Source organism: Pogona vitticeps, chromosome 2, assembly GCF_051106095.1.
Source record: "Pogona vitticeps strain Pit_001003342236 chromosome 2, PviZW2.1, whole genome shotgun sequence".
NCBI classification, from domain to species: domain Eukaryota; kingdom Metazoa; phylum Chordata; class Lepidosauria; order Squamata; family Agamidae; genus Pogona; species Pogona vitticeps.
This window is the reverse complement of record NC_135784.1, coordinates 196,750,132-196,774,271: the sequence shown is the minus strand read 5'-3', so window position 1 is coordinate 196,774,271 and position 24,140 is coordinate 196,750,132. Positions and strand designations below refer to the sequence as shown.

The 24,140-nt window shown below is 38.1% G+C and overlaps 2 protein-coding genes across 2 annotated transcripts in view; one reads left to right on the top strand and one right to left on the bottom strand.

Annotated features, from left to right (window-relative positions):
• The window catches only part of GTF2E2 (general transcription factor IIE subunit 2), a 31,224-nt gene that overhangs the window by 5,696 nt on the left and 1,388 nt on the right, over positions 1–24,140 (top strand). Inside the window, exons 3-6 of the mRNA XM_072991875.2 lie at positions 12,074–12,165; positions 14,119–14,226; positions 14,966–15,148; positions 17,659–17,752. Of these exons, the coding sequence (XP_072847976.1) occupies positions 12,074–12,165; positions 14,119–14,226; positions 14,966–15,148; positions 17,659–17,752 (477 nt within the window). The remainder of the gene's footprint in view (positions 1–12,073; positions 12,166–14,118; positions 14,227–14,965; positions 15,149–17,658; positions 17,753–24,140) is intronic.
• On the bottom strand, positions 366–7,602 carry SMIM18 (small integral membrane protein 18). Its single transcript, XM_020809005.3, has 2 exons — positions 7,463–7,602; positions 366–1,063 (listed from the first exon to the last, which is right to left on the bottom strand). Exon 2 carries the CDS (start codon positions 1,011–1,013, stop codon positions 720–722), a length of 294 nt encoding a protein of 97 aa, XP_020664664.2. The 5' UTR covers positions 1,014–1,063; positions 7,463–7,602; the 3' UTR covers positions 366–719.

Genomic DNA, 24,140 nt, shown 5'->3' with positions numbered 1-24,140 from the left:
CAGTCATGCAAGCACTGACAACTTTCTAATATAACAATTAGAAACACTGACAGTTAAGACCCAGAGTTGTCTAGACTCTGAGATAACATACTGTATGTGAAAAGTTTGAAATATTGTAAAATTTTATGTGCAAATAATAAAACATATTATTTGCATATATGGTAAGGCATATATAAATATTCTGTTTGGTTTTTATAGAATACTTTTTTGCAATTTTAAAAGAAAAATACATATGCAAATTGATTTTCTTGCCGCTAATACCTTTTTTCCACCTCAGCTATCTTAATGTGTTTCATTTACCATTTTGATATGTTGCATTTCAAGCTATTATTATTTGGAGGTTTTCAGAGAATAGAAATACTGAATGTGTGTACTATACATTTTAATAAATAAAGCAGTAAATAAGTAGGTGGGATGAACAAAATTGTATTCAATTAATTCTAGTCAACAGAAGTTAACTGTAAAACAAAAACAAACAAAAAAGCAATTTCCACATAATGCTATCATTGATCATCCATTATTAAACATTTTGTGAACCATGTAAGTTTTTATCCACTATTAAGCTAAATAAATAAATAAATAAATAAAACCAAAAAAACACAACTCAGTGCTAATAATTATATTTAAGGCTAGGCAGGATTGGGCTTGCTTGATCCTAGGACGCAAGGTTATCATGTTGAACATCTGTTTTGATACAGGAGTCAGTGTTCAGTCCACCACTAAACCACTTCTGTTTCACGTTTCCTGAAGCTGTCCATCATAGATCTAACAGGATTAGGTTCATTCTCTAAATCTTTCACAGTTTTATTTTTCACACAGCAGCAGCAGTCAAGCAGCTCATATAAGAAGGCTAGCACCACTAGACATATCACAGTAAATATAAATATAACCAGAATAACAAAGCAGGCAGTGTTCCAGTTGTCATGGAAAGGGTAGATTTTCTGCACTTGAAAACCAACGTTCTGGTAGAGCGATGCGGTTTCATTCCAGCGGCTGATATTGAAGGTTGCCATGCTTGAATTGCCTTGAGGGTTCTGCCTCTGCAGCTACTGTACGTGGAGATCTATAAACAGAAAAATGGAATTAGCAATTTCCCTTTGGTTTTCTCTCACTAGCAGAATAAAAAAATGGCCATTGCTGATGGTCAGTTGATGCTTCTTGGTAGAAAAATGCAAAGGCATGGAACTGTGGCTGCACTTGGTTGTACTTTCAGTATTATTTCAAATAAAGCAAAACTTTGGGCCGTAGCACTCCGTTTACTGTGCGTTTTTTCTGAAGATACAGTATTACAGTGTTGATGTGCTGCCTTTTGCAGGCAATGTCATTTGCTGAGTCAGATATTGTTAAATAATGGGTCAGGATGTGCCATGCTTTGGGGGGGGAAGCGGCGGTGGCGGGGGGACTCCCAACTGCCACAGTTCTCCAAGAATTCTCCAAGCAGAATTCTGGGAGTTCAGACCCACAGATCCATACCTGTAGATACCTACATTTTGCCAGCTTGGACCAGGGCCAAGTCTGCAAGGCTATTTCCTGCTTCCTTCCTGTTGTACATGTACAAAAAAGGAAGCTGCAGTGGTGTTTCCTGGGGAAGGGGGTCATCTACAGTTCATGGACTATGACATCCAAGAAGTACTGGAGCAGCTTCCTCTTTTGTATATTCTGACTGATAAATTCTTGAAGAATTCTGGGGTTTGGAGTCTAAAAACACGTGTCTCTAACAATGGGCATGCATTTATAAAGTATGAATAAAGCATGGACATAAAAGTTATTGTTTTAACCTCAGTCATGCCACTCATTGGGAGGAGAAAGTTCAACCAAGGCCAGTAGCGGCTCTTACAGGCCTCTAGGAGCAATGATTCTTCACTAAAACAAGACACACACTTCCCTTGTGCATTGTTTTGCTGTCCTTTGACCTCTCAGAATCAAAGCCAGAAGTATGCTCTCAGACACTTCTGGTTTTGACTTGGGGAAGGGGTTGGCCACTTCCAGGTCTGGAGCTGCCCACGGTAGGTCCTTGGATGGCCCAAGACCCACCCAAATTGCCCACTCCTGTTTTACCACAGTGCCTTTATTTAAAAAATGAGATCAGCATTGGATTTGAGGCTTATTTTAATAGCAGATTAATTGCTCTGTTGATATGGAACATTGTAATGATTACAATTTATTTCATTTTTGTCCTTCCTTTCTACTGCTAGGCAGTGTGCAAGGCAGCTTACTATCATAAGAGATCATAAATAAAATAAAAACAAATTCAGCCAGAAAAACATTAAAAAATGAAGAAAAAAACAACAAAACCATAAAAACCACTGAAATCAATATAACTACAAGTAGTTAAAAGCATCACAGTAAATTAAACACTACCAAAAGCCAGTTTAAATGATGTGTCTTCACACCCTTCTTAAAAGTCATGATAATTGAAACCAACTGGAGATGTCGAACACATAAAAAGTTGTTACAATAGATCCAAGGAAGAGCATGACAGAAAAATAGCAGAAAAACCTTAGATAGTAAAACAAACTTCAATTTTTAAAAGCAATTGTGCCAAAAACATGGTAGTACAATTAGTTGGGTATCATCAGCATCAACACCTTCATTTCTTCATCAAAAAAGGTGGAATCATAGGTGCAGGACTATCATCACAAGTACTAATCTGGTTTTGCTAGCCATCCTAAAACCCTGATTTCAGATTCTGATTCGGGAATAAATGTGGCTTGCACTGGAGCCACTGAATTAACCAACATTAAGAAGTCCTCAGCAGTATGCCTGTCCCATTCACAGTGGCTGTTGAAATACAGTGGTACCCCACATAGTGACGATAATCCGTTCCGGAAAAATTGTCACTATGTGGATTCGTCGCTATACGGAACAAAAAAGCCCATAGGAATGCATTAAAACACGTTTAATGCGTTCCTATGAGCTAAAAACTCACCGTTATGTGAAAATCCTCCATACGGCTGCCATTTTCGCTGCCCGGTAAACGAGGAATGGGTGCGAAAACACAGCGGGCGGCCATATTTTTTACCCGGCGGCCATTTTGGGACCGCAGATCAGCTGTTCTAAAAACATCACTATGTGAAAATCGGTAAGCGAAACATGTAGGAATGTATGTTTAATTTATACCTGGTTTTTCTTCTGAGAGGGACCTAAAGCATCTTCCAAAGTATTTAAAAACTAAGATAATAAATAATACAATAATTTATTAATAAAATAATCCAATAAAGTACAAATTTTAAAAATTAAACATACTTAACATTTAAAGATACTACAAAGCCTCATCCCATTAAACTACCCTCTGAGTAAGTAATTTACTTATTTAAAAAAGCTTGTCTAAAAAGAAAGCTCTTCGCCTGCAAGCAGAAGGACAACAGGGAGAGAGCCAGGCTGGTCTTCTCATGGAAGGTGGTTTCACAGCCTGGGAGAAACCACTGTCTGCACCCAGCATGCCTGTGATGGTGATGGACCGAGAGAACTTCCCATAAAGATTTTAAAACTCAGGGAGACTCAAATGGAGGACATATCCCTCAGAGAACCTGGATCTGAGTAGTTTTAGGGATTTATAGCTCAAAACTGCAACTCTGAATTGTGCCCAGAAATGGTCCAAGAGCTTTTAGCAGGTTGAGAACAATGTCCTTGAAGTTATTATGTTTGAGATCTGGATTGTTCTGAACTAACTTTGTCAGTTTGGACAAAATGGGAAACTATGAATAACAAATGTACAGTAATTGCTGTATGCCACAAAGAGAAGAAAGAAGGGGCTATACGTAGAGGCAAAATGGTTGTGCATATCACAGTTTATTAAAATATGATTGTTTGAACTGAGCCTGTGTATCTTTTAAGTGGTGTATATTTTGAATAGTGTTAAACAGTCCCCCATTTGGTTCTTAGCTCTGTAACTACAATTGTCTCACAGGAAAGGGACTGACTTATGGAATATGACTATGTAGGCAGTGTGTTTACTTAGTTTTATATTTAAGTCACTAAATATATTTGATCAGCATGGTTAGCTGTAAGCATACCAAAACATCTTCCTTGGTACTCTTGGGCTGTTAAATTTCTTAGGCAAGTGTTTTATTGAGCTTCTGTCGAGTGGAAGGTCCACCAACATACTACAGTTCAACAGGATATTGAACTTGGAATGATGAATTCCATGTGAGAAAAGAGTTAAATTAGAGTCATCACTCAAACTGTATCATTATTTCTCAAGTACTATTCATTACTAAAGGAGATCTAGTTAACAAGGGGAAAGATTTAACTGGTTGTGTTGGGGGTGGTACGATTCAGGATTGATTTGGAGAAGGAGAGATTTCTCCACTCAGTGCTTGAAAAACTCCCTTGCCAGCTTTGCGTCAAGAAGCTCCTGTTAAACTCCACAGTTAAAAGCTCATGACCAATGTTCCCTCTAATTGTCATCCCTGCTATGTTGGGAGCCATGCCCATCTGTACCCAGGGTGAGTGCGGTTTCATTTGAAACCTGGATGTAAACAGAAATCACCCCTGGCTCTCACTACGTGGTGCCGATGAGCCTCTGTGCGCCTGTGTGCCTTAGAGGGAATGTTGCTCATGATCCATCCCTCAAATGAAACAGAGCAGTATGGCAAACTGGGTGGATTAGCAAACCCTGTTCAAGCTGCACCATGTTGCAGGATATTCTCCATGCACAATCCCCTCCTCCCCTCTCTCTCTGTCATTCACCCTAACCCGAAAGTCTCTAATTAATGTAAAGGGAATGACTGAGAGTTCACTAGGACTGCCACCTTATTATTTTATCCTTTCCTAAATGGGCAAGTAATACCATGGATATTACGTTTCCATGCTTCCTCTACCCAGCAAGCATCAGAAAAAGTTGTAGGGAATGTCATGTCCGGTATGGCCTTTTTGCACATCAACCCTAGCAGTGCAACATGTTCAACGCGTATGCAGGGGAACTTCACCAGTTTTTTTCATACTAGGTGTCATATGAGTGATCCATGAGTAGTAGGTAAAAACATTTTTTGTCTTGCCTCAATGGTTGAGATAACCTTGGTTCTTACAGCATGTGAGCCTTTCATTCTCCAGTTTGCTGTCTACATGAGCTCCAGTGTAGCACTCTTTGCAGACAAGAGTCTGCCTCAGCCAGCATTCTAGGGATATATAACCTCTCTGCATTTTGCCATTTCACTGTTACACAGAGCAACCACCTGTCCATGGAAAATATGCAAAAAGTTTATGAGATGGCTTAAGAGAATGTTTGGAAAATCATAGCTACCTCATTCTGGTCATTTTAATTTTTAGCTCTTACCTCCACTGTGCTTTACTCTTTTAAATGGGGGAAAGAAAAGGAAAAAAAAAAGCCCAACAAGAAGCAAGGCATCTGGATTATATTCTGATCCCCTCAAATAATGCAAGATTTAGGAAAGGGACAGAGTATCCACTTGCCCACACTGCCCTTTTCCGGTTATGTGCCACTTGGCAGTAGTGGAATGCATTAAAGGAGCTTGGGCCATGGTTTAAAGACTATTAGCTGCAGACTTTTCTTAATTTGTTGTGTCTTTTTCAGGCTATAAATATATAATAGAACTGGCACAAAGCTGCATAGGATATATTTGTTTTATAGGCAACAGGGAATACTGAAATGAGTCAAAGAATGTTTGTGTATGCTATATGATGTGAATGCAAGGGGCATGTGGGAAAATGCACAAACAATATCTGTGTTTAACAGTATGGTTTGTATAGTATAGAAAATTATTAGAGAAACCAGCCAACTGTAAGAGAGAGGAGTTTTGCATGCCGAATGCTTTTCTGGAGAATCTCTCCGTGTCGAAAATTTTGATAAAGTTGTTAGTGACTTCAATATATATATATATATATATAGTTACTTAGAGTAACAGCAACTGGAACTGTCCTTTGAGCGTCTATATAAAATATCTTGAAACTGTGGTTCATTTTAGTTAAAAAAAAGTGCAGTGTGCTGGTTTTGATGGTGCATAATTTTTTAAAAATGTGAATTTGATGAATAGTGGTCAGATTCTAATATTACTAATTGTAAATCTGTACAAAAATTAAAAAGTAACATGTTTAACGGACATTATTTGGGGAGAGGGTAAAATGTATACCCTCTGTTCAAGATAATTTTAGAATCCTTTTTAGTAAAGAGAATGATTGTTCACTAGAAATACTTGTGGCAGGACAATTAGGCTGAGATTTATTTACCAATCAAAGATAACTGTGACTTTTGTTGTATAATGATTAACTCAAACACTTGCATGTATATACATTCTGGTAGAAGGTTCACCCGTGTTGCCCATTGTGGTGTAGTTGACTGATTCTAGGAGACCTGGATTTGAATCTTTCTCAAGACATGGAAGCTCATTTGGATAGTAAAACCACTCCTTGTATATCTCACTTGAAAACCTCCTTAGGGTCACTATAAGTTGGATGTGACTTGATGGCATATGACAATTTTTTTTTAAAAAGGGTTCACACTGATGACTTCAAATTAAAATATTGACATAAAATATGTATTTACAGTAAAATTAATATTTATGCATTTGATTATAAGTCCATACAATTAAGTGGCAGTTAAATATTTTATGATTTTCCCTGTGCATTAATTCTAAATTAAAAACTGCTTTCTCCTTGGGCTATGGTAAAAGGAAATTTTATCTAGTTATATGAAGAACAATAAAGCGCATGTGGATCATGTTAAAGTCCCATAAACAACAGTTTTCGATAAGATCCAGAATCTTCTGATAGGCTGAAGCTGCAATCCTGTACCCTCTCGTTTTAGAATAAGCCACACCAAAGAGTGGGAGTAACTTCTGTATAGACATGGATAGGACTGTACTGTTAATCAGCCGGTATAAGACAAACTAACAGCTCATGTTTACTTTTACATCACTTCTGCTAATTTACACCCATTGCAAGTATGGATGTGATTGCATTGGAAGGTGGTGAATATTTAGCACTCAAACTGGTGGCATCTCAATGATAATTTGAAACTGTATTAATCTTATACAATAGCCTTATGTTAAGGACTGAGGCTAGTTTCATGAGACCAGTTTTGTGGATCTGGTTAAATGGCCTTTTTTTTCTTGGGAGGTTTACTGATGGTTCAAATCGGGAGATCAAAAAAATCTTGCTAATGCTTATACATTTAAAAACATATAGTTTTACTTACAGATTCAAATTAATCAGTAGGTAACAAAAAGCCCTTAAAGGGTGTGCTGGGCTTTCTATAAGATGGATGGTCATAAATTCTTCATGATGAACAGATGGTAAGATTCTCTATTAGTAGAAGGCAAGCATCTCTGCATTTAAATAGCACACAATCAAGCTTCAAATGCAAGAGGGACTGTAAAACTGTTTTTTAATGTTCTAATTTTTCAAGATACGAGTCATGTATGTTCTGGGTTTTTAGAATCAGTTTTGCTTTCAGATAATAATCGCAAGATAATATTTTTTTAAAAAAAATGTATAGACCTACCTCTTTTCAGAAAGGATGCTGGAACAGTGCTGATCTGCTGTTTAATACAGCCTCTGGTACAGCTAAGATGGAGCTCTGCTACTATTGGCTGAAGCAGAATGCAGCTGACAACTTCCTTTATGCTCATTTGCATCAGACCCTTACCCGAGGAGGAAATCATTCATAAATCTGAGATGTATAAAATGTCAGATCCCATCTCCCCCGCCGCACACACACACACACTTCCCCCGCAGGTATGAACAATGAAGCATATTTATAAATAACATTGCTTTTTGTGTTTTTGCTTTGATCTGAGCATGGTATTTCTTGTGTTAATTCCTTCAGTTTTCCTTGCTGTTTAAAACCAACATACAGTATTAAGCTTACTGCATGCCAACCATAGCTAGACAGAATCTTAATAGAACAGAATTTTAAATAGGCACACCTTCATCCACTCATCCTTTGCTTAAAGATGTAAGCACCTTTTGCCTTCCTGCTCTTTGGAAAGCAATTATGCTCTGAGCAGTTGAAGTCTAAAGAAAATATAGCAGTGGTTTGTGAATTGCTTCTGTATGATTTTTGTTCCTATTTTCTTTTTGTGCCTCCTGACCCATTTCTATAAATGCAGTAACCAAGGAATTCAGATGAGGATTATGAAAGATTTTAAATTTGTAACATTTTGTTTAGACTTTCTTTACTGATATTTGTATAACTGTAGGGGTTTCCCCCCTCTTCATATAAACAAAGGACAAAATATCATACCCACCCCCAAATGTGTAAGAATACAATACAATACAACACAATGAAACCGAAGAATAAATTAGAAACCTCTGAAAGGTTAGAAATTCTAATCCCTTACATTTTAGATAGAACAACAGTCTGCTTCTATAGAATTATTTTTAAAGATTAAGTAACATCATTGGATTTGTTCTCAGCTTGACAAATATATCAATATGATTTTAAAACCATTGGTAAATGTGTCTTTTTCTCGTTCAATATTGAGTGCTTTGATGGGGGGGGCAAGTGGGACTAAACTACTGTTCAAACAAAGTTTTGTTTTATTTCAAAGCTCAGCCAGTCTGAAATAAAACAGTTGCCATGTTCAAATTTGGAGTTCACTACTTTTGCCTAATTTCCTCTTATCAATAAATATTGAAGGCTTTCCCTTAATTTGAAACAGAGTTTTAAAGATATCCCAAACAAATTTTTCTCAGTTACCCATTAGAGTTCTCCTTTGTCTCTAGACGGTGTGGTAAAAGGCAACATCAACGGTTAAAGATTTTGTGAATGTTTCTACTTAGAAAGACAATTCAGGCTCGATTTGATCTTCACCCAAATATGTGTCTTTCTGGCAGTTTGTGGTGTCCATAAAGCTCTCCTTGAAATAGAAATGCTCTTCTCTAAGATTAAACAAAGTTGTTAAAAATCTGTACGTATTTGCAATAGCATGGAGAGCCTCAAGGTACAGAGAGGTTTTATCTTCAGAAATCACTTTCTGTATTTGGAGAGAATAATAAAAATGGTGACAGAGTGAAGTTGGACTAATTTGCTCCCCCTTCTCAATCATTTACCTTATTGATGTTTTGTTATATGCTTCCAAGTCCCTTGTGACATATAGATCTTATAAGGAACAGCTCTGCTCACGTCTTGCAAACTAAAGACTGGGGCTTCCTTTATTGAATCCATTCAACTAATATTTACTGTTTTCTTGCTGCCTTCAGCCTTTCACAGCGTTATTGTGTTTTTCTGTGAGCAATATCTTCTCATGATATGCCCAGAGGACGATATCCACAGTTTACTCATTTTTACTTGCACAGAATGTTTCAGCCCAGCTTATCTAGTGCCCATTTATGTGTCCTTCTGGCAGTCCATGGCATCCATAAAATTCTCCTTTAGCACTACATTTCAAGTGAATCATTTTCCCCCCAATCAGCTTCCTTCATTATCCAGTTTTCATATTCACACATAGTAATTGGTAGTACCACAGCATGAATGGGCTTGGGCTTTGTCTCCAGTGACACATTTTTATATTTAAGGATCTTTTTTACTTCTTTCATAGCCACCCCTTCCAGTCTTTAGATTTTCTTCAGATTTCTTGACTGCTGCCTCCATTTCAATTTATGATTGAACGTAAATAAACAAAATGGTGGTTGAGACACAAGATTTGATAGCTGATCACTGGGCGTTGAAGCTGGGCAACTGCCATTTCAGGACAGTTATAGAAATTGGGAGATAGTTTGAAATGTTACTTAATTTCTGTAGGAGATGTGACACGTAGGGAGATTTGGTTTGTTATTATTTAAATTTAATTCAAAACCTGTGTTTCCAGCACACAAGGAAAAGATAACTGCACAAAGAATATTTTTTATTAAAATGGCATAAATTTTTATATTATAAAACATGGTACTATACAGTGCTTAAACTGCTGTACTGCAGCTAAAACTCTGCTTGCAACCTGTGTTTGATCACTGTACATTAAGGTAGCCAGCTCAAAGCTGACTCAGCCTTCCATCCATTCATTCAAGGTCAGTGAATTGAGTGCCCAGCTCATGGGGGGGGCTATGTATACCCTGCATAATTAAATGATAAACCACCCAGAGAGTGATTTAAGGGTTGTAGGGTGATATATAAACAGCATACTTTTTGGCCAATATATAACAGTAAAATAATATAGATGCAAGCAGCCTAAACAAAATAATCAGAATCCAAAATGTTCCCAAAGAGCCAGGATTTTTAACTGTTGATTGTGGGTCTCCATAGATGTGGTGCTGGGGATGAGGAGACCAGCTGCATATGCAATGTGTGAAACAGAAGGCAAGTCGGGATTCCCGCTCGCTGGAGCGCCAGCCCTTCTTGCCCCGGAGATAGAGAATGGAGGAGAAAGAGAACCCTGATCGACTCCGGCGAAAGCACCTGAAGAACCTCCACTAAGTGTAGAGGTAGAACAAGTCAGGGAAGAGTTGAGGGGAATGGAAATAAAAGAAGGACTGTTGGAAGAAGCGAGAAAACAGAAGAAAAAGAGGGAGGAGATAGAGGCGTGGATAGGAAAGGTGAGAGAAGAAAGAGGGACCAGTTACCTCTGCAAGATCCACAGACCCAAAAGTGGGAGAGACTGAGAACACCTTGAGAGGAAGCAGACTGTAGACAACTGTCAGTGATTCCCCCTCGACCCTCTTATTGAAGAGACGCTGAGGCGAGAGAGTGGAGGAGAAAGTTGAGAGAAGAGAAAGAGCGAATTGAAAGGGAAAGGTGAGAAAGAATTGAATGGAGGGTACAAGAGAGGAAGAACATGGCAGAACACAAATGACTTGGGAGGTGTTGGAACCAGGGAGAGATGTCCCTTGGGACGACCCCCTGGAAGGTGAGGGCCTTCCCCTGCTCCCTGTACCGACGGGCACGTCCTTCAAGGAATGGACTCCTCCAGAGTTACTGGGACCCTGGAATATCAGTTATGGTAACCCCTTCTTGTTAGATGGTTGGAAACCCCTTTCTGACCCGTTGGAGGAAGGAGAAAAAGAAAACACACAAGTTCAGGACAATTGTTTATTTCTTGGTTCGAAAATAAATGTTTCACAGTTTCCCTTGCAATCGGGGTCGACTGTAATGATGGATAGAAAGGAAGATCATGTCACTGAATCCTCACAGTGTGCCCGTATGTATCACTTCGGAAGGCAGGGGATTGTCAGAATAATAGAGACTGCATGGAGTAGGTACATGTGAGATGAGGCAGTCCTTCACACTGACTGCTCTAATGGCTACAACGAGATATATTGGTTGACTGAAGGTATAGGAACATGTTCCTTTTGCATGAACATACCAGGTTCCCAGGAGTGTATAAGAAATGAATAATCAGTTGGACCCATCTATGTGTTTATTAACTCAAATACTTAAAAAAATGGTGTGGGATTCTACCATGGGAAAACAGTTTTATGTAACTGCATGTAACAGGTCTCATTCCTGCAGAAGGACACCTGGTGATTTTTATATAACATGCAGGTGAATATTTCCTGGTTTTGCAAAACTCCCAGGTGTTGACAGCATTTGTACATATTAAAAGAGGTTGTTGTGTTAGTCTGTTTATCATGTATAACAAAAATAAAAAATAAGTTGTGGTACCTTGAAGCTTATAGCAATGTAGTGAATGTTGTCGTCAGCCTGAAAGCTATTATCTGTATCGCTACGACCTCCTTTTTTTTGTCTCATTTGTTCCCTACCTCTCTACCATGTCTTTGTGTGCTATGCATTAAGTAGCAGCTTAACTGTTACGCTCCATGTGTCTGAGGAAGTGGGTTGTAATTCATGAAAGCTCACATAGAAATAAACATGTTAGTCTTTGAGGTGCCACAATTCTTTATGTATGTCTGTTTGCTTTTACTATACATCTGTAAGCAGATACTTTCTTTAAAAAATGGTTTTTCCCAATCTGTGCCTTTGACAGTTTCTTCTTTGATAGTGAAATATGCTGTAAAAAATCTGGTTTCTCCAAAATATAGTGTCTTCTTGAAGGTACCATTATGAATCTGATCACCACTTGGTACTGTTCATAATTCTGGTAACAGAGGAGATTGCATTGAACCTATGAGTGAGTTGAACGATGAAACGTCTGTATAAGAATATGTTTTTCCTTTGCAGACCACAGCAATGGATCTTTTAACTTGAAAGCCCTTTCTAGTGGCTCTGGTTACAAATTTGGAGTTCTTGCAAAGATAGTGAACTACATGAAGGTATTGTCATATTGTTCCAGATATTTATTCAAAGCAGTAGGCAATGCACCATTTATAGTTTACCTGCTACAGTACCATTAACTTTATTTCAACAGGAATATTTAAATGTTTGTCAGTGATGGGGAAAAAGAGGTAGTTGCCGAAAAGGCGTCATGTTTCAGTCACAAGTTTGCCAGTTGGAGCAGTCTTTTGTGATACCTGACATTCTGTGGTTTTATGCATCTTCCTTCCTGGTAGAAGATGGAAGTATGCTTTCAATTAATTTCTGCCTTGAACGTCTCAGAATTGAAGGGTGGAGGCAAAGGCTTGACCCTTCTAAGCAGTGCAGAACTATCAATAATCCTCCAGTGTCCTGAGAATACTTTCTCTATGCAGAAATGGCTAGAAAGGAGAGATTCCTGTTTTAGGCTCATTGCAAACTGACTGAAAATTCTTTAAAAGCATTGCCTTTTATATTCAATCAGCTTGCTTAAATGCAAGTGAGAGACTTAATAACATCCTCGGCTGTGGAACACCCAACAGAAATTCGGCTGGCACCCTCGCTGGGTGTTTTTAAAAGCCAGTTAAAAACTTGGTTATTCAAGCAGGCCTTCCCTCCAGTCAATTAAGTCTTTCTCCTTTTTTCTTTTCTTTGCTATTCCATCTTGGTAATCCTCTCTTTAAATTAATTGTTTTAAATTGAAATTGTAATTGTAATTTTAATATTTTATATATTTTTATACTGTTCTGTTTTATTTTGTAAGCCGCCCCGAGTAGACATGGTCTAGAGGGGCGGGGTAAACATCAAATAAATAAATAAATAAATAAATAAATCTATCTATCTATCTATCTATCTATCTATCTATCTATCTATCTATCTATCTATCTATCTATCTATCTATCTATCTATCTATCTATCTTTCTTTCTTTCTTTCTTTCTTTCTTTCTTTCTTTCTTTCTTTCTTTCTTTCTTTCTTTCTTTCTTTCTTTCTTTCTTATGGGCCAAGCCGGTCTGTCTCATGGATAATCCTGCAAACGTCCTGAAATCATGATTTAGTCTTCTCTTATGCAGCAGTGCATTCAGTATTTATGACAAAAAGAGAAGGTATTTGTTTTTATGTACCACAATGTTTAGAACATAAACGGTTTACCATTTCCCTGTGATGTCATTGTTGACATCATATAAAAACATTATCAGTCCAAATTACTATATATAAACCTAGTTCAATAATAGAGTCTTGCATTGTACATAGAGAGGTTTGCGGTATAATCCTTCTAGCCGAAATGTAACCCTGTGTGTGCAACAAAATTAAACTGGTTTCACCGAGTAGTATTTGCTGCAGAAAGTACAGAAAGTAAACAGGGCTATATCAAATTGCATTTCTGTACACTTTGGGGAGAAAGAATTGTCCTGGATGCATATTATAACGATATTACATTGTACATCAAGTGGGATGTCTTATTCAGGTAAATCTTTTGCTATAATATTAAGCCTTAGCCATATTGGGTAGAGAGAACATCATAGATTACTATAAGATGCCCTTGATCTAAAGATTTTCCCATCCATTTAACTTGACAGGCCTTCTTTCTATAATCATAGGTATCATTTCAGGCCTTGGAAGAGGTTAGGGCACCATTGATAGATGCTTATTTGAGAAACTATATTCAGGCAATGGCAGTGTGGTATTGCTGAAAAGATTGTAGCAGTGAATTGATAGATGCTATCCTGACAGTTTACTTACTGGTGTTTAAAAAAAAAACCCTGTAAGGATTAGATTGTAACAAAGCAGAATAGGCATAAAGTAAGAGTGAACTACTAAAGTAAAAAAGCAATTGTGGTTGTATCAGTTCTTTGAAATTCTGTATACATTTTCTCTCTGGCCAACTGTAGCATGAAATTCATACACTCTTGATACTATAATTTTTTAAAAAGTGAATTAAAAAATTCATAACAATTATGGTACATTTCCCTAGACCCGGCATCAGCGTGGTGATACACACCCATTAACTTTAGAAGAAATATTGGATGAAACTCAACATCTAGATATTGGACTGAAGCAGAAACAATGGCTAATGAATGAGGTAAATCTCTCATCTATGCAGACTTACAATATAAAACATTTAAATAAGCATATTGGTAATGTAAGTACATTATTCAGGTATAGTTGGGTTGAAAGAAATCTCAGTGAAGAGAGATAAATGTATAAAATTACAAGCTTCTTGTTTTATAGCCGCTTTATAATTTTATAAAGCAGTACAATTTTTATACAACATCTAACATTTGACAAGAACTGGCTATTTTAATGGTGGGTGCTGATTTGTTGTTGTGTTTCTAAATGTATTTAAAATTGTATTTTTAATGTGATAATTAATTAACTGTTTTAATGCTATAATTTATTGTGTGTATCTGTTGTATAAATTTATGTTATAAACTGCCTTGGGTCCTATAAAGAAGAAAGATGGGGTATACATTAAATGAGCAAATATATGGAATAATGTAATTTTCTTTTGGAATTTTTTTTATCGTGGAGCTAATTTGAGTATGCAATATAATGAAAATATGTGATACTCTCTTCAGGATTTTGCTAACATAAACTTTTCCCATCACAGCATCTGCCTTTGCGATCAGAAAACCATTTCCAGATGTTTTCTCAGCCCTCTGGAACTCATTTTGTAGGTGTACAGAGGACTCCACTGGGTAGTGGGTTCACCCTCCTTCCATTGCCATTGGTTTCTTCTGTTCTGCCAGCAGAAGTCCAGGTTTAATGCTGCCCTAAGTGTGTCCTTTCCTATTAGCCGGAAATTTCTCTTCATGTTACAGGCCCTTGTCAACAATCCCAAAATAGAAGTTGTAGACGGAAAATATGCTTTCAAACCTAAATACAATCTAAAAGATAAAAAAGCCCTCCTCAGACTCTTGGACAAACATGACCAGCGAGGATTGGGAGGGATCCTTTTAGAAGATATTGAAGAAGGGCTGCCCAATGCGCAGAAAGCCATAAAGGTAAGCAACACTTGTCATGGTAGACTTTCTCCTGCCACAGAAGCAAATTGTGAAACAAGGCATTTTGATATGTAAATTACTTTTCAGTGAAAAAGTTTTATCAGAATAATCTGGATTTATGGAAAGCTCTTTTTTTTATTTTTTCTTTCAACTCTCCTGAATTGGGTGCAAGACCTATTTAAAAGAAAAGATGTAAGAGTAGTGTGTGCTGGCACCATTTTTGTTTTCTCATTTCAAACCCCAGGCTCTTTTAAAAATTGATTTCTTTCTGAAGGTGGGCATTTGGCAGTAGTGTGCAAGCAGATTCTAAGAAGATAGATATAGATATAAAAAAGAGGAGGGGGTATGGCTCCCTCTGAATTCTAGCCACTAATTCATGCTAAAATATATGTATTGAAAGATATTTGCGGTGAAAATATCCAGCCTAAATATATTAGTTTTACTAAAGGTGAACTGATATTGAGATCCTTAGGATTCTTTAGGATCTTGCACTAGTTGAAACTGAAAAGGTATTTGATTTCTGACTTTCCATGTGTGAGACCACATTAGTATTTTTAATGTTAGGCTAGGGCAAACAAACCCTTAGCAAGCAAATAGTGATGTTTGTTTCCACTTTCTACCTCAAAGACTGTGAGCACTTTTACGATAAAGAAGAAGAAGAAATCACAGTGAAGAAGAAATGAAACTATTTTTAGAAAATACAGTGATGCCTCGCTAGACGATTACCTCGCAAAACGGTTAATTCGCAAGTCAATGGATTTTGTGATCGCTATAGCGCTTCGCAAAACGGTTTTCCCTATGAGTGGTTTTCGCTAGATGATGTTTCAGTCTGTGCTTCGCAAGACGGATTTGTTTTTCGGGACAGTTTTTGGCAAGATGACGATTTTGACAGCTGCATCTGCGCTTCACAAAACATTTTTTTAAAGGACGGTTTTTCGCAAGACAGTGATTTTGACAGCTGGGTCTGCGCTTCGCAAAACGGTTTTCCTATGGGCAATTTTCACAAGACGATGATTTTTCCCCCATTGGAATGCATTAAATAGATTTCAATGCATTCCAGTGGGGAACCGCATTTTGCAAGACAATGTTTTCGGAAGACAGCGATTTTCGCGGAACGAATTAACATCATCTTGCGAGGCACTACTGTATTGTATCTCCAAGAAGGCTCTTTGAACGTAGTGTGTATTTTGCAAATCATTTGCAAGTAGCACCATGTAACATGAGATGAGTGGTGGAAGACTTGTCTTTATCCTTGACTTTTCTGATATAAAAGGCAAGTGGCTAGTAGTTTTGATAGCTCTGTTTCACTTCCTATGATACTAAATGTGAAAATTAGTCATCATGATTACTAGTGATTGGTAGTGTTGTGTTTTTTTAAGCCACTTGTAAATACAGTGGTGCCCCGCATAGCGAGGTTAATCCATTCCGGATTAACCGCTATGGGAAAACATCGTAAAACGGATCAAAAACCCCAAATGGGCCCAAAACTCACCATTCTCCGATGTTTTCCCTTGTTCCGGCGGCCATCTTGAGTGTCCCGGTGGCCATTTTGAGTGTCCCGGTGGCCATTTTGGGTGTACCGGTTCCCATTTTTGTGTTCTGGCGGCCATCTTGGGTGTACCAGTGGCCATTTTTTTTGTTCCGGCGGCCATCTTGGGTGTTCCGGCGGCCATTTATTGTTCTGGTGGCCATTTTTTGTTCCGGCAGCCATCTTGGGTGTACCAGTGGCCATTTTTTTTTGTTCCGGCGGCCATCTTGGGTGTACCGGCACACATTTTTTGTGTTCCGGCGGCCATTTTGGAGCCGCAGAAGAGCTGTTCCCCCATCGTAATGCGAGCATGCCCTCGCATTAGCGATGGGGAAATCCGCATCGCAATGCGGATTCATCGTTCAACGGTGCACTCGTTATATGAGGCACCACTATATATCCAGGTAAGCGCCAGTCAGTTTGTTTTGCCATAGTCAGTGTGCGCTTGTTGAACTGTGTGCTGTATGAAAAAGTATTTCTTTATATGTGACCTGAATGTCCCACTGCTAAGCTTTATTGGGTCACATAGAGTTTTAGTTCTACCAAGCTGAGGGGAAGTCTTCTTACCAATTTCTCTACACCATGCATAATTTAATGCAGATAGCTAGGCCTGTTCCTTCTACCAGCATAAGATAACAAACTATGCAGCTTAAATGTTACATTTTAAATTTATGATTTTTCTCTTTTACCTTATTTGCCAAACATAATGAAGAAATTATGGATAAATAATTTATATCCTTTAAATGTAATGTCATATTGCAGGTAAGAATTTTTGCCCACTTATGCACAAAATAACTTCTCTAATTATACAGGTTATGTTACTTCTTATGAGTCATGATCCAGTTAACAGCAAGCCTTCATACTGATTCCAAAATAGAGTTTTAGTACTGAATGGCTGCGCTGCTTGCCTTGTAAATTAACTTGCAGAGAATCTAATTTTGTAATACTTAAATAGGTTTTGTTTCTATGTTTTGCATTTGAGGTCTTGGGGGACCAGATCATTTTCGTTACACGTCCTGATAAGAAGAAAATACTTTTCTACAATGATAAGAGCTGTCAGTTTACAGTGGATGAAGGTTGGTTTTCTTATTATTATTGCTGTAACTATGTACCGTACATTTAGCATAAATATGTATACTACAACATAATTTACAGTGCTTGCATTTTAAAGATGTCACATACATTAAAAAAATCCAAAGGAAGCCATGTGGTCATGATGCAATGCAAATTGTAGAAGAAAGCAACACACCTTAAGAAGATTTTGCCTGGACATCTTTGCAATGTATTTTTGGGAAATTTATAGTTTTGCTGCACCACTCACAAATTACTGGTGTTTGCTTGAAGAAGTAGGAAATTTATTCCACAACAGCTTGCATTAATTGTTTGATTTTTAGTGGTATAATAAAAGTGCTACATTATTCTACAACACGGGTCTCCAAACTACGGCCATGGTCCACATCCAGCCTGCCTTGCCTTTTTATCCACTCTGGCGGGCAGGAGTGCGTGTGGGCAAGCATACATGCACATGCATCTTCCTTAGGCCTTTGAAAATCTGGAACATATATGTTGTGGCCCTAACTCTGAAAAGTTTGGAGACCTCTGTTCTACAACGTACATTTCAGTTTGTCTGATATGGTAACATTTGATCTGAATACTAACCATCTAGGATTTAGGTTTCAGAGCTTAAAATACTGAACATTCTCATGTTCATAGCGTATTGGATGTTGAGCTGAGATGTACCTGCGGTCTGTGTTCTTCAAGCTGTTAGACTTAGCAACCACACAGATTTGTCTCCTACAAATGCAAGCATACAAGACACAGTTATCAGTAAACTTGTTTCATTTACTCAGAGGGCTTTGTCTTGAGGAATCAAGATGAAGCAAGTATTCATGATTTCTTGCAGAGTTAGAATGAAACTTTTTCCATTAGTGAAAATTTAAAGTCACTGGGATTCTTGATAAATTTTCTTAATATAAGTAATGTTATCCTAAGCTGTGCAAATACTTTCTCAACTTAGATCATTTCTTGCTAGTCTCCATGTGTTAATGTACATAATCTACTGCCACAAGAGATGTTGGTGGTCTCCTTGAAAATATAATTAGACAAATACTTGAATAATAAAGCCTTCCAGCGCTGTTAGTTCTGAGAACTGTGTGGAGCCTCCCAAATTCAGAGGAAATATACCAGTGAATCCCAGCTATTGGAGGTAGCAGGAAGGAGAGCTGCTGTCTTTATGTTCTGCTGTGGGCTTCTCAAGGCATCTGGTTGGCCACTGTGGATAATGGGATGCTGGATGTGGACACACATTGGCTGGTTTCCCAGAAATACACCACTATTTCAACCTGTGATTTCAACCACCTGTAACTAAGGTAGTATTCTTCAGGGACATTGTAAAATAATTTATTCTTGACAAAATTGTGTTCCCAAATTAAAGCAAGTTTTAACTGCTCAGTGGTTTAGGCATCTGGGTGTGAAGTCAGAGGTTGGGAGTTTGATTCCCTACTGTGCCTCCTTGAGAGGGGCTGGATTTGATGAATTACAAGTTTCCTTCCCGCTCTGCAGTTCTAAGATGATGACGACAACAGTGATGATTGTAATAAAAGAACAGCAAGTCTTATATTTTGTGTTATTTTATTGTTTTATGTTATATTGGAAGCCGCCTAGAATGGTCTTATAGACCAGATGGGCGGGGTACAAATCAAATAAATAAATAAATAAAATAAATAAATTATATACTTTGAACAGAAAATCTTTCAGACAGCTCCCTTTAAGCTTTTGGGCAGTACGTGTGTCTTACTGTCCAACTTACAACAGTGACAACTTACAACAGTGAAATTCACATCCATACTACCCCTAGGAGAAACTACGGAGTGTGATAGAAAATAATTATTAATGTATCCAGGGTTTGAGTTATGTGTTCATGTTATCTTATGCTGAAGAAGTAAGCAACATAACTTCATTACATCACAGAGGAAAAAACGTACATCATCCACATAAGCAATAACATACTAGATTCTAATATTAAGCTTAGTGATGAGTAAGGTAATTTTTGCGTAAGATGTGTTGCACAGTCACCACCATTATATTTTATTTATCAGGTATCTAAATTTAATGGATCTGCTTTGGCTGAGGTTCAGTTTTTTTCAGTTGTCTTTCCTATATTGGGCATCAGCTTAAAACACTGTATTATTGAGGGTTTAACTTTTCATTTACTTTCAGATCATAATGTATTCACTCTCTATTTAATATTTAGGACTGTATTATCAAATTAATATTGTAGTGGGAGATAAGAAGATTCTTAGTTTGAACTTTAGATGGCAGCATAATCTCACGTTTGTAGTTTCGTTAACCCTTGTTGGTGTTAACTGTGTAAATTTAATTTGGAAATATTGAATGATAAATCAACCGGTTCTCTTTGTTACCAGTATGATAATCTGTGTTTTACTCTTAAATTCTGCATTTATCTATTTTTATCACAGCTTGGAACATTGCTTGAAAGAATTAATTCATTTTCTTAATAGTTACTGACCTCCAAAAATTAATTTGTTAGTGTTGGTTTTAGTAATGGAGGTCTTTAATTCATTACATTGGTCATATTTAAGAAACACAGGTTTTCTGCAGTCTGTTGCGGCTTGTTCCATACAATACCTTGCACACTAATGTGCTGCATACCAGAGTCTTCCATGGCTCTAGAGCAGTTCTAATTTTACTACAAAATTTTCTCCAGGCTTTAAATAGCTTTTTATTATCAAATTCTAATTATGGATCAAAGCTAAGGGTAAAAGAATAATTGTATAATAAATAGACATACAGTGGTGCCTTGCTAAGACAGTTACCCGGCATGACAGGTTTTTGTTTTTGTTTTTTGTTTTTTGTTTTTTGCTAGACATTGACTTTTTGCGATCGCTATAGCGATTCGCAAAACAGTGATTCCTATGGGGGAATTTCGCAGGACAATGTTTGGTCCCTGCTTCGCAAACCAATTTTCGCTAGACAACAATTTTGATAGCTTCCTCTGTGCTCTCAAAACGGGTGTTTTCGGGACTTAAGCTTCGCAAGACAGCTATTTAAACAGCTGATCAGCTGGTCACAAAGCGGCTTTCCTATGGCTGATCTTCGCTAGACAACGGCGATTCTTCCCCATTTCAATGCATTCCAATGGGGAAATGCTTTTCGCTAGACGATGATTTTGCTAAACCATTATTTCAGTGGAACGGATTATCATCGTCTAGCGAGGCACTTCTGTACTAGTTATGCCAAAAATTTAACAAGTATGGGTCTTGTTGAATTAAAAGCAAAACGTGGCATTGTTTGCCTCATTATCCAGTCTTCACCCCAACAAATTAGTATTCTATGTTAGTGTATTGTGTTCCTTTTCAAAATTTATTTACCTTTTTTTATATAGATGTTCATCAATAACTTCTGAATAGCTCAGTGGTTTAGGCATCTGACTGCTGAGCCAGACGTTGGGAGTTTGATTTCCTACTGTGCCTCCTTGACATAGGACTTGATGATCCATAGGGTCTCTTCCAGTTCTGCAGTTGTAAGATGATGATATGTTCTCTGGGTGGTTTGCACAATAGAGAACAAAGTACAATCTTAACCTTCACGCACCAGAATATAAATACTTGACTGAGATGTGGGTTATTTCCTGACCCCATAAGAATTCTCATGAAGTAACAGTTATCAGTAGGATTGGCAACATTAGGCTTGGGGTTCAATGTACACTTCTTATAATTCCTGAACCACTGACAATTCCACTCTGTCCCTGAATGGATCCATCCTGCCCATAATCAGAATACAGTGGTGCCTCGCATAGCGAGGTTAATCCGTTCCGGATTAACCTTCGCTATGCTGAAGCATCGCTGAACGGGGCAGCGATTTCCATTGGAACGCATTAAACATCGTTTAATGCACTCCAAATAGGGCAAATACTCACCGTTCAGCGAAGCTTCTTCATGGCCGGCAGCCATTTTCGCGCCCTCGCCTCGCTTAACGAGGGCGCGAAAACGCGCGCGGCCATTTTAGGCCATTTCCTGGCTTCCGGCGGCCATTTTGGCCGCCGAACAGCTGATCGGCAGGGGTCGTTTTGCGAAGATCGGTAAGCGAAACGCTTACCGGTCTTCGCAAAGCGAATTTTTCCCTATAGGAAAAACGTTGTGCAATCGCATTAGCGATCCGAAAAAACGGATCGCTATGCGATTTAATCGTTATACGGTGCGCTCGTTAAGCGAGGCACCACTGTATATCATTTTGGGAACATAGGAAGTTTCTTTTTACTGAGTCAGACTGTAGGTCCATCTGGCTCAGTATTGTCAACTCTGACTGGCAGCATCCCCTCAAGGTTTCAGACAGGATTTTTCTTAGCCTTACCGTGATTGCCCTGGAGATTTCCTTCTAGGTATTAACTGGTACGGGCCTATATAGTTTTAGCATCAGTTGGGATCAGATGTATACATGATGATTTGATACCCATCATAATTTGTGGAAAAACACCATGGGACTCCTGAATCACATAATCAGACTCCCAAAGGTGTGTGGGACTTTTTTATTCCTAGGATACATGCATGTCTCTATCATGCATTCCCTTGTTTATGGATATCAATTTAATAGGATTGAATGACTGGCATTAAACACCTACCTTCCTTGCGTTTTAAGCAAGCATACATTAGAAGTGGAGAACATTAAGCATTATGACCTTCTCCATATTCCTCCAGTAGTTGTTCAGGGGGACATGGACTGGCAGCAGCCACATCTGTTTTATATCTAATCTGGAACCAAAGTAACTACTTAGTACAGTATTCCATGCTTGTATTCAAATCTTTATATTTATAACACAAACATTCGCATGGAAGCTTATGTCAGTAAAACTTGTTGATTGTAAAGTGGCTATAAATCTCTTCATTGTTTGTATTATAATAAAGAGTGACTGTGTGTGTGTGTGTGGGGAACCTCTCCCAAATCTTTCCAAATGGAAGACCTGCCTTAGCCATTGAAACTGAAGAAGAGGCCCCAAACTTCAAAGAGCAGCAATTGCCTGATAACCCACTCCACAGCCTGCCTCCATATATTCATTTAAGTGCTTTCCTGGTATGCTGTTATCAGGGCAGTGACTGGTACAGTTCCACACCCTTCATTCCATCGTCAGTAACGTGTATAGAATTTGCCAATAGGCCCAGCTCACAATCCATAAATAACCCCCCCCCCCCAAAAAAAAAAAACAGAGCCAGGAAACTTTTCAGGTATTCCCACATAAATATTCAAATAGTTGTGATGTACTGTGTAAATAATTTGTGCATGCTGGTGTTAACCAAGAAAATACTTAGTTAAGATTGCTCCTGGATACAGTGACCAGAATTCTATCAGACCTCAAAAATAAGTGTTGTGAGCTGCTTTTGCTTTTTGAAGAAGTCACACATCTGGCACAGGCCCAGCACCTTACAACTACCGTAGCTGCAGCAACCTGTGTGATTTCTCTTGAACTCACGTAGATTTCAATAGGATTTTGGACATGGTTTTCAGTAGCACCACTATTTTAAAATGGCCTGATAATATTTCAGATCTAATGCACAGAAAACAGGGTTGAATAACAGCACAATCATTCACATCCTGAAAACAAGGCCTTGCATGTCATATGTTTTGTATGTATACTACACGTAAATTAGTATCTGGCGTCTCAGGTAAAGAGCCTTCTGAATGGTGGGGCTGTCAGGATTTCTGCATGCCCAGTGTGTTAACTGTTTTTGTACTGGGAAGAGTATAGGGGGCACAATTTTAACTGCCAAAATTTTCAGCCTTATCCATAACCAAGATAATATATGAATAAATGCACTGGCTCACATTAACACCTCCCCACACTAATCTCTCATGTCCATTGTCTCCTCTAAAGTCAGTTTTATACTGTATGCTTCCTGGGATGGAGATTTTCTTCCTTTTCTAGGAAAACTCTAGTTTCATTGGACACTGACAGTGCTGGGTGTGGCTATAGATATAAATATAGACATAGATAAGGAATGGGATATTTGGAATTTGTGGACTGCAGTCCACCAAAATCTGCAAGAATTCCCCTAGCCAGATTTCTGGGGGGCTTTAGTCAAGAAAAAAGGTTGTGGCAGGTGTTTTCAAGTTCTTAACTTAAAGAATTCAGATTCTGACAGTCATTTTCATCCTTTGGAAAAAACAGAGGAAAGGGGTGGGCAGGGACAAGCTCCATGGGAGCTACAATGGATTATGGGCCTGGTGGCCTTTTTGATAGACTTCCTGTGTGGACCCTAATGGGAGGAGACTGCTGAATCCATAATCTCTTTCAGCTGTTATTGAGTTTATTCCTGCCTGCCCATTTCCGCTGTCTTCTCCACAAGAGGAAAATGGCTACTACGGCAGAATCTGAATTCATTAGGTTAATTCATTAGGTTTTGACACTGTTTTAAGACTGTGTCAATGTTTCTTCCAATTGCAGCATAA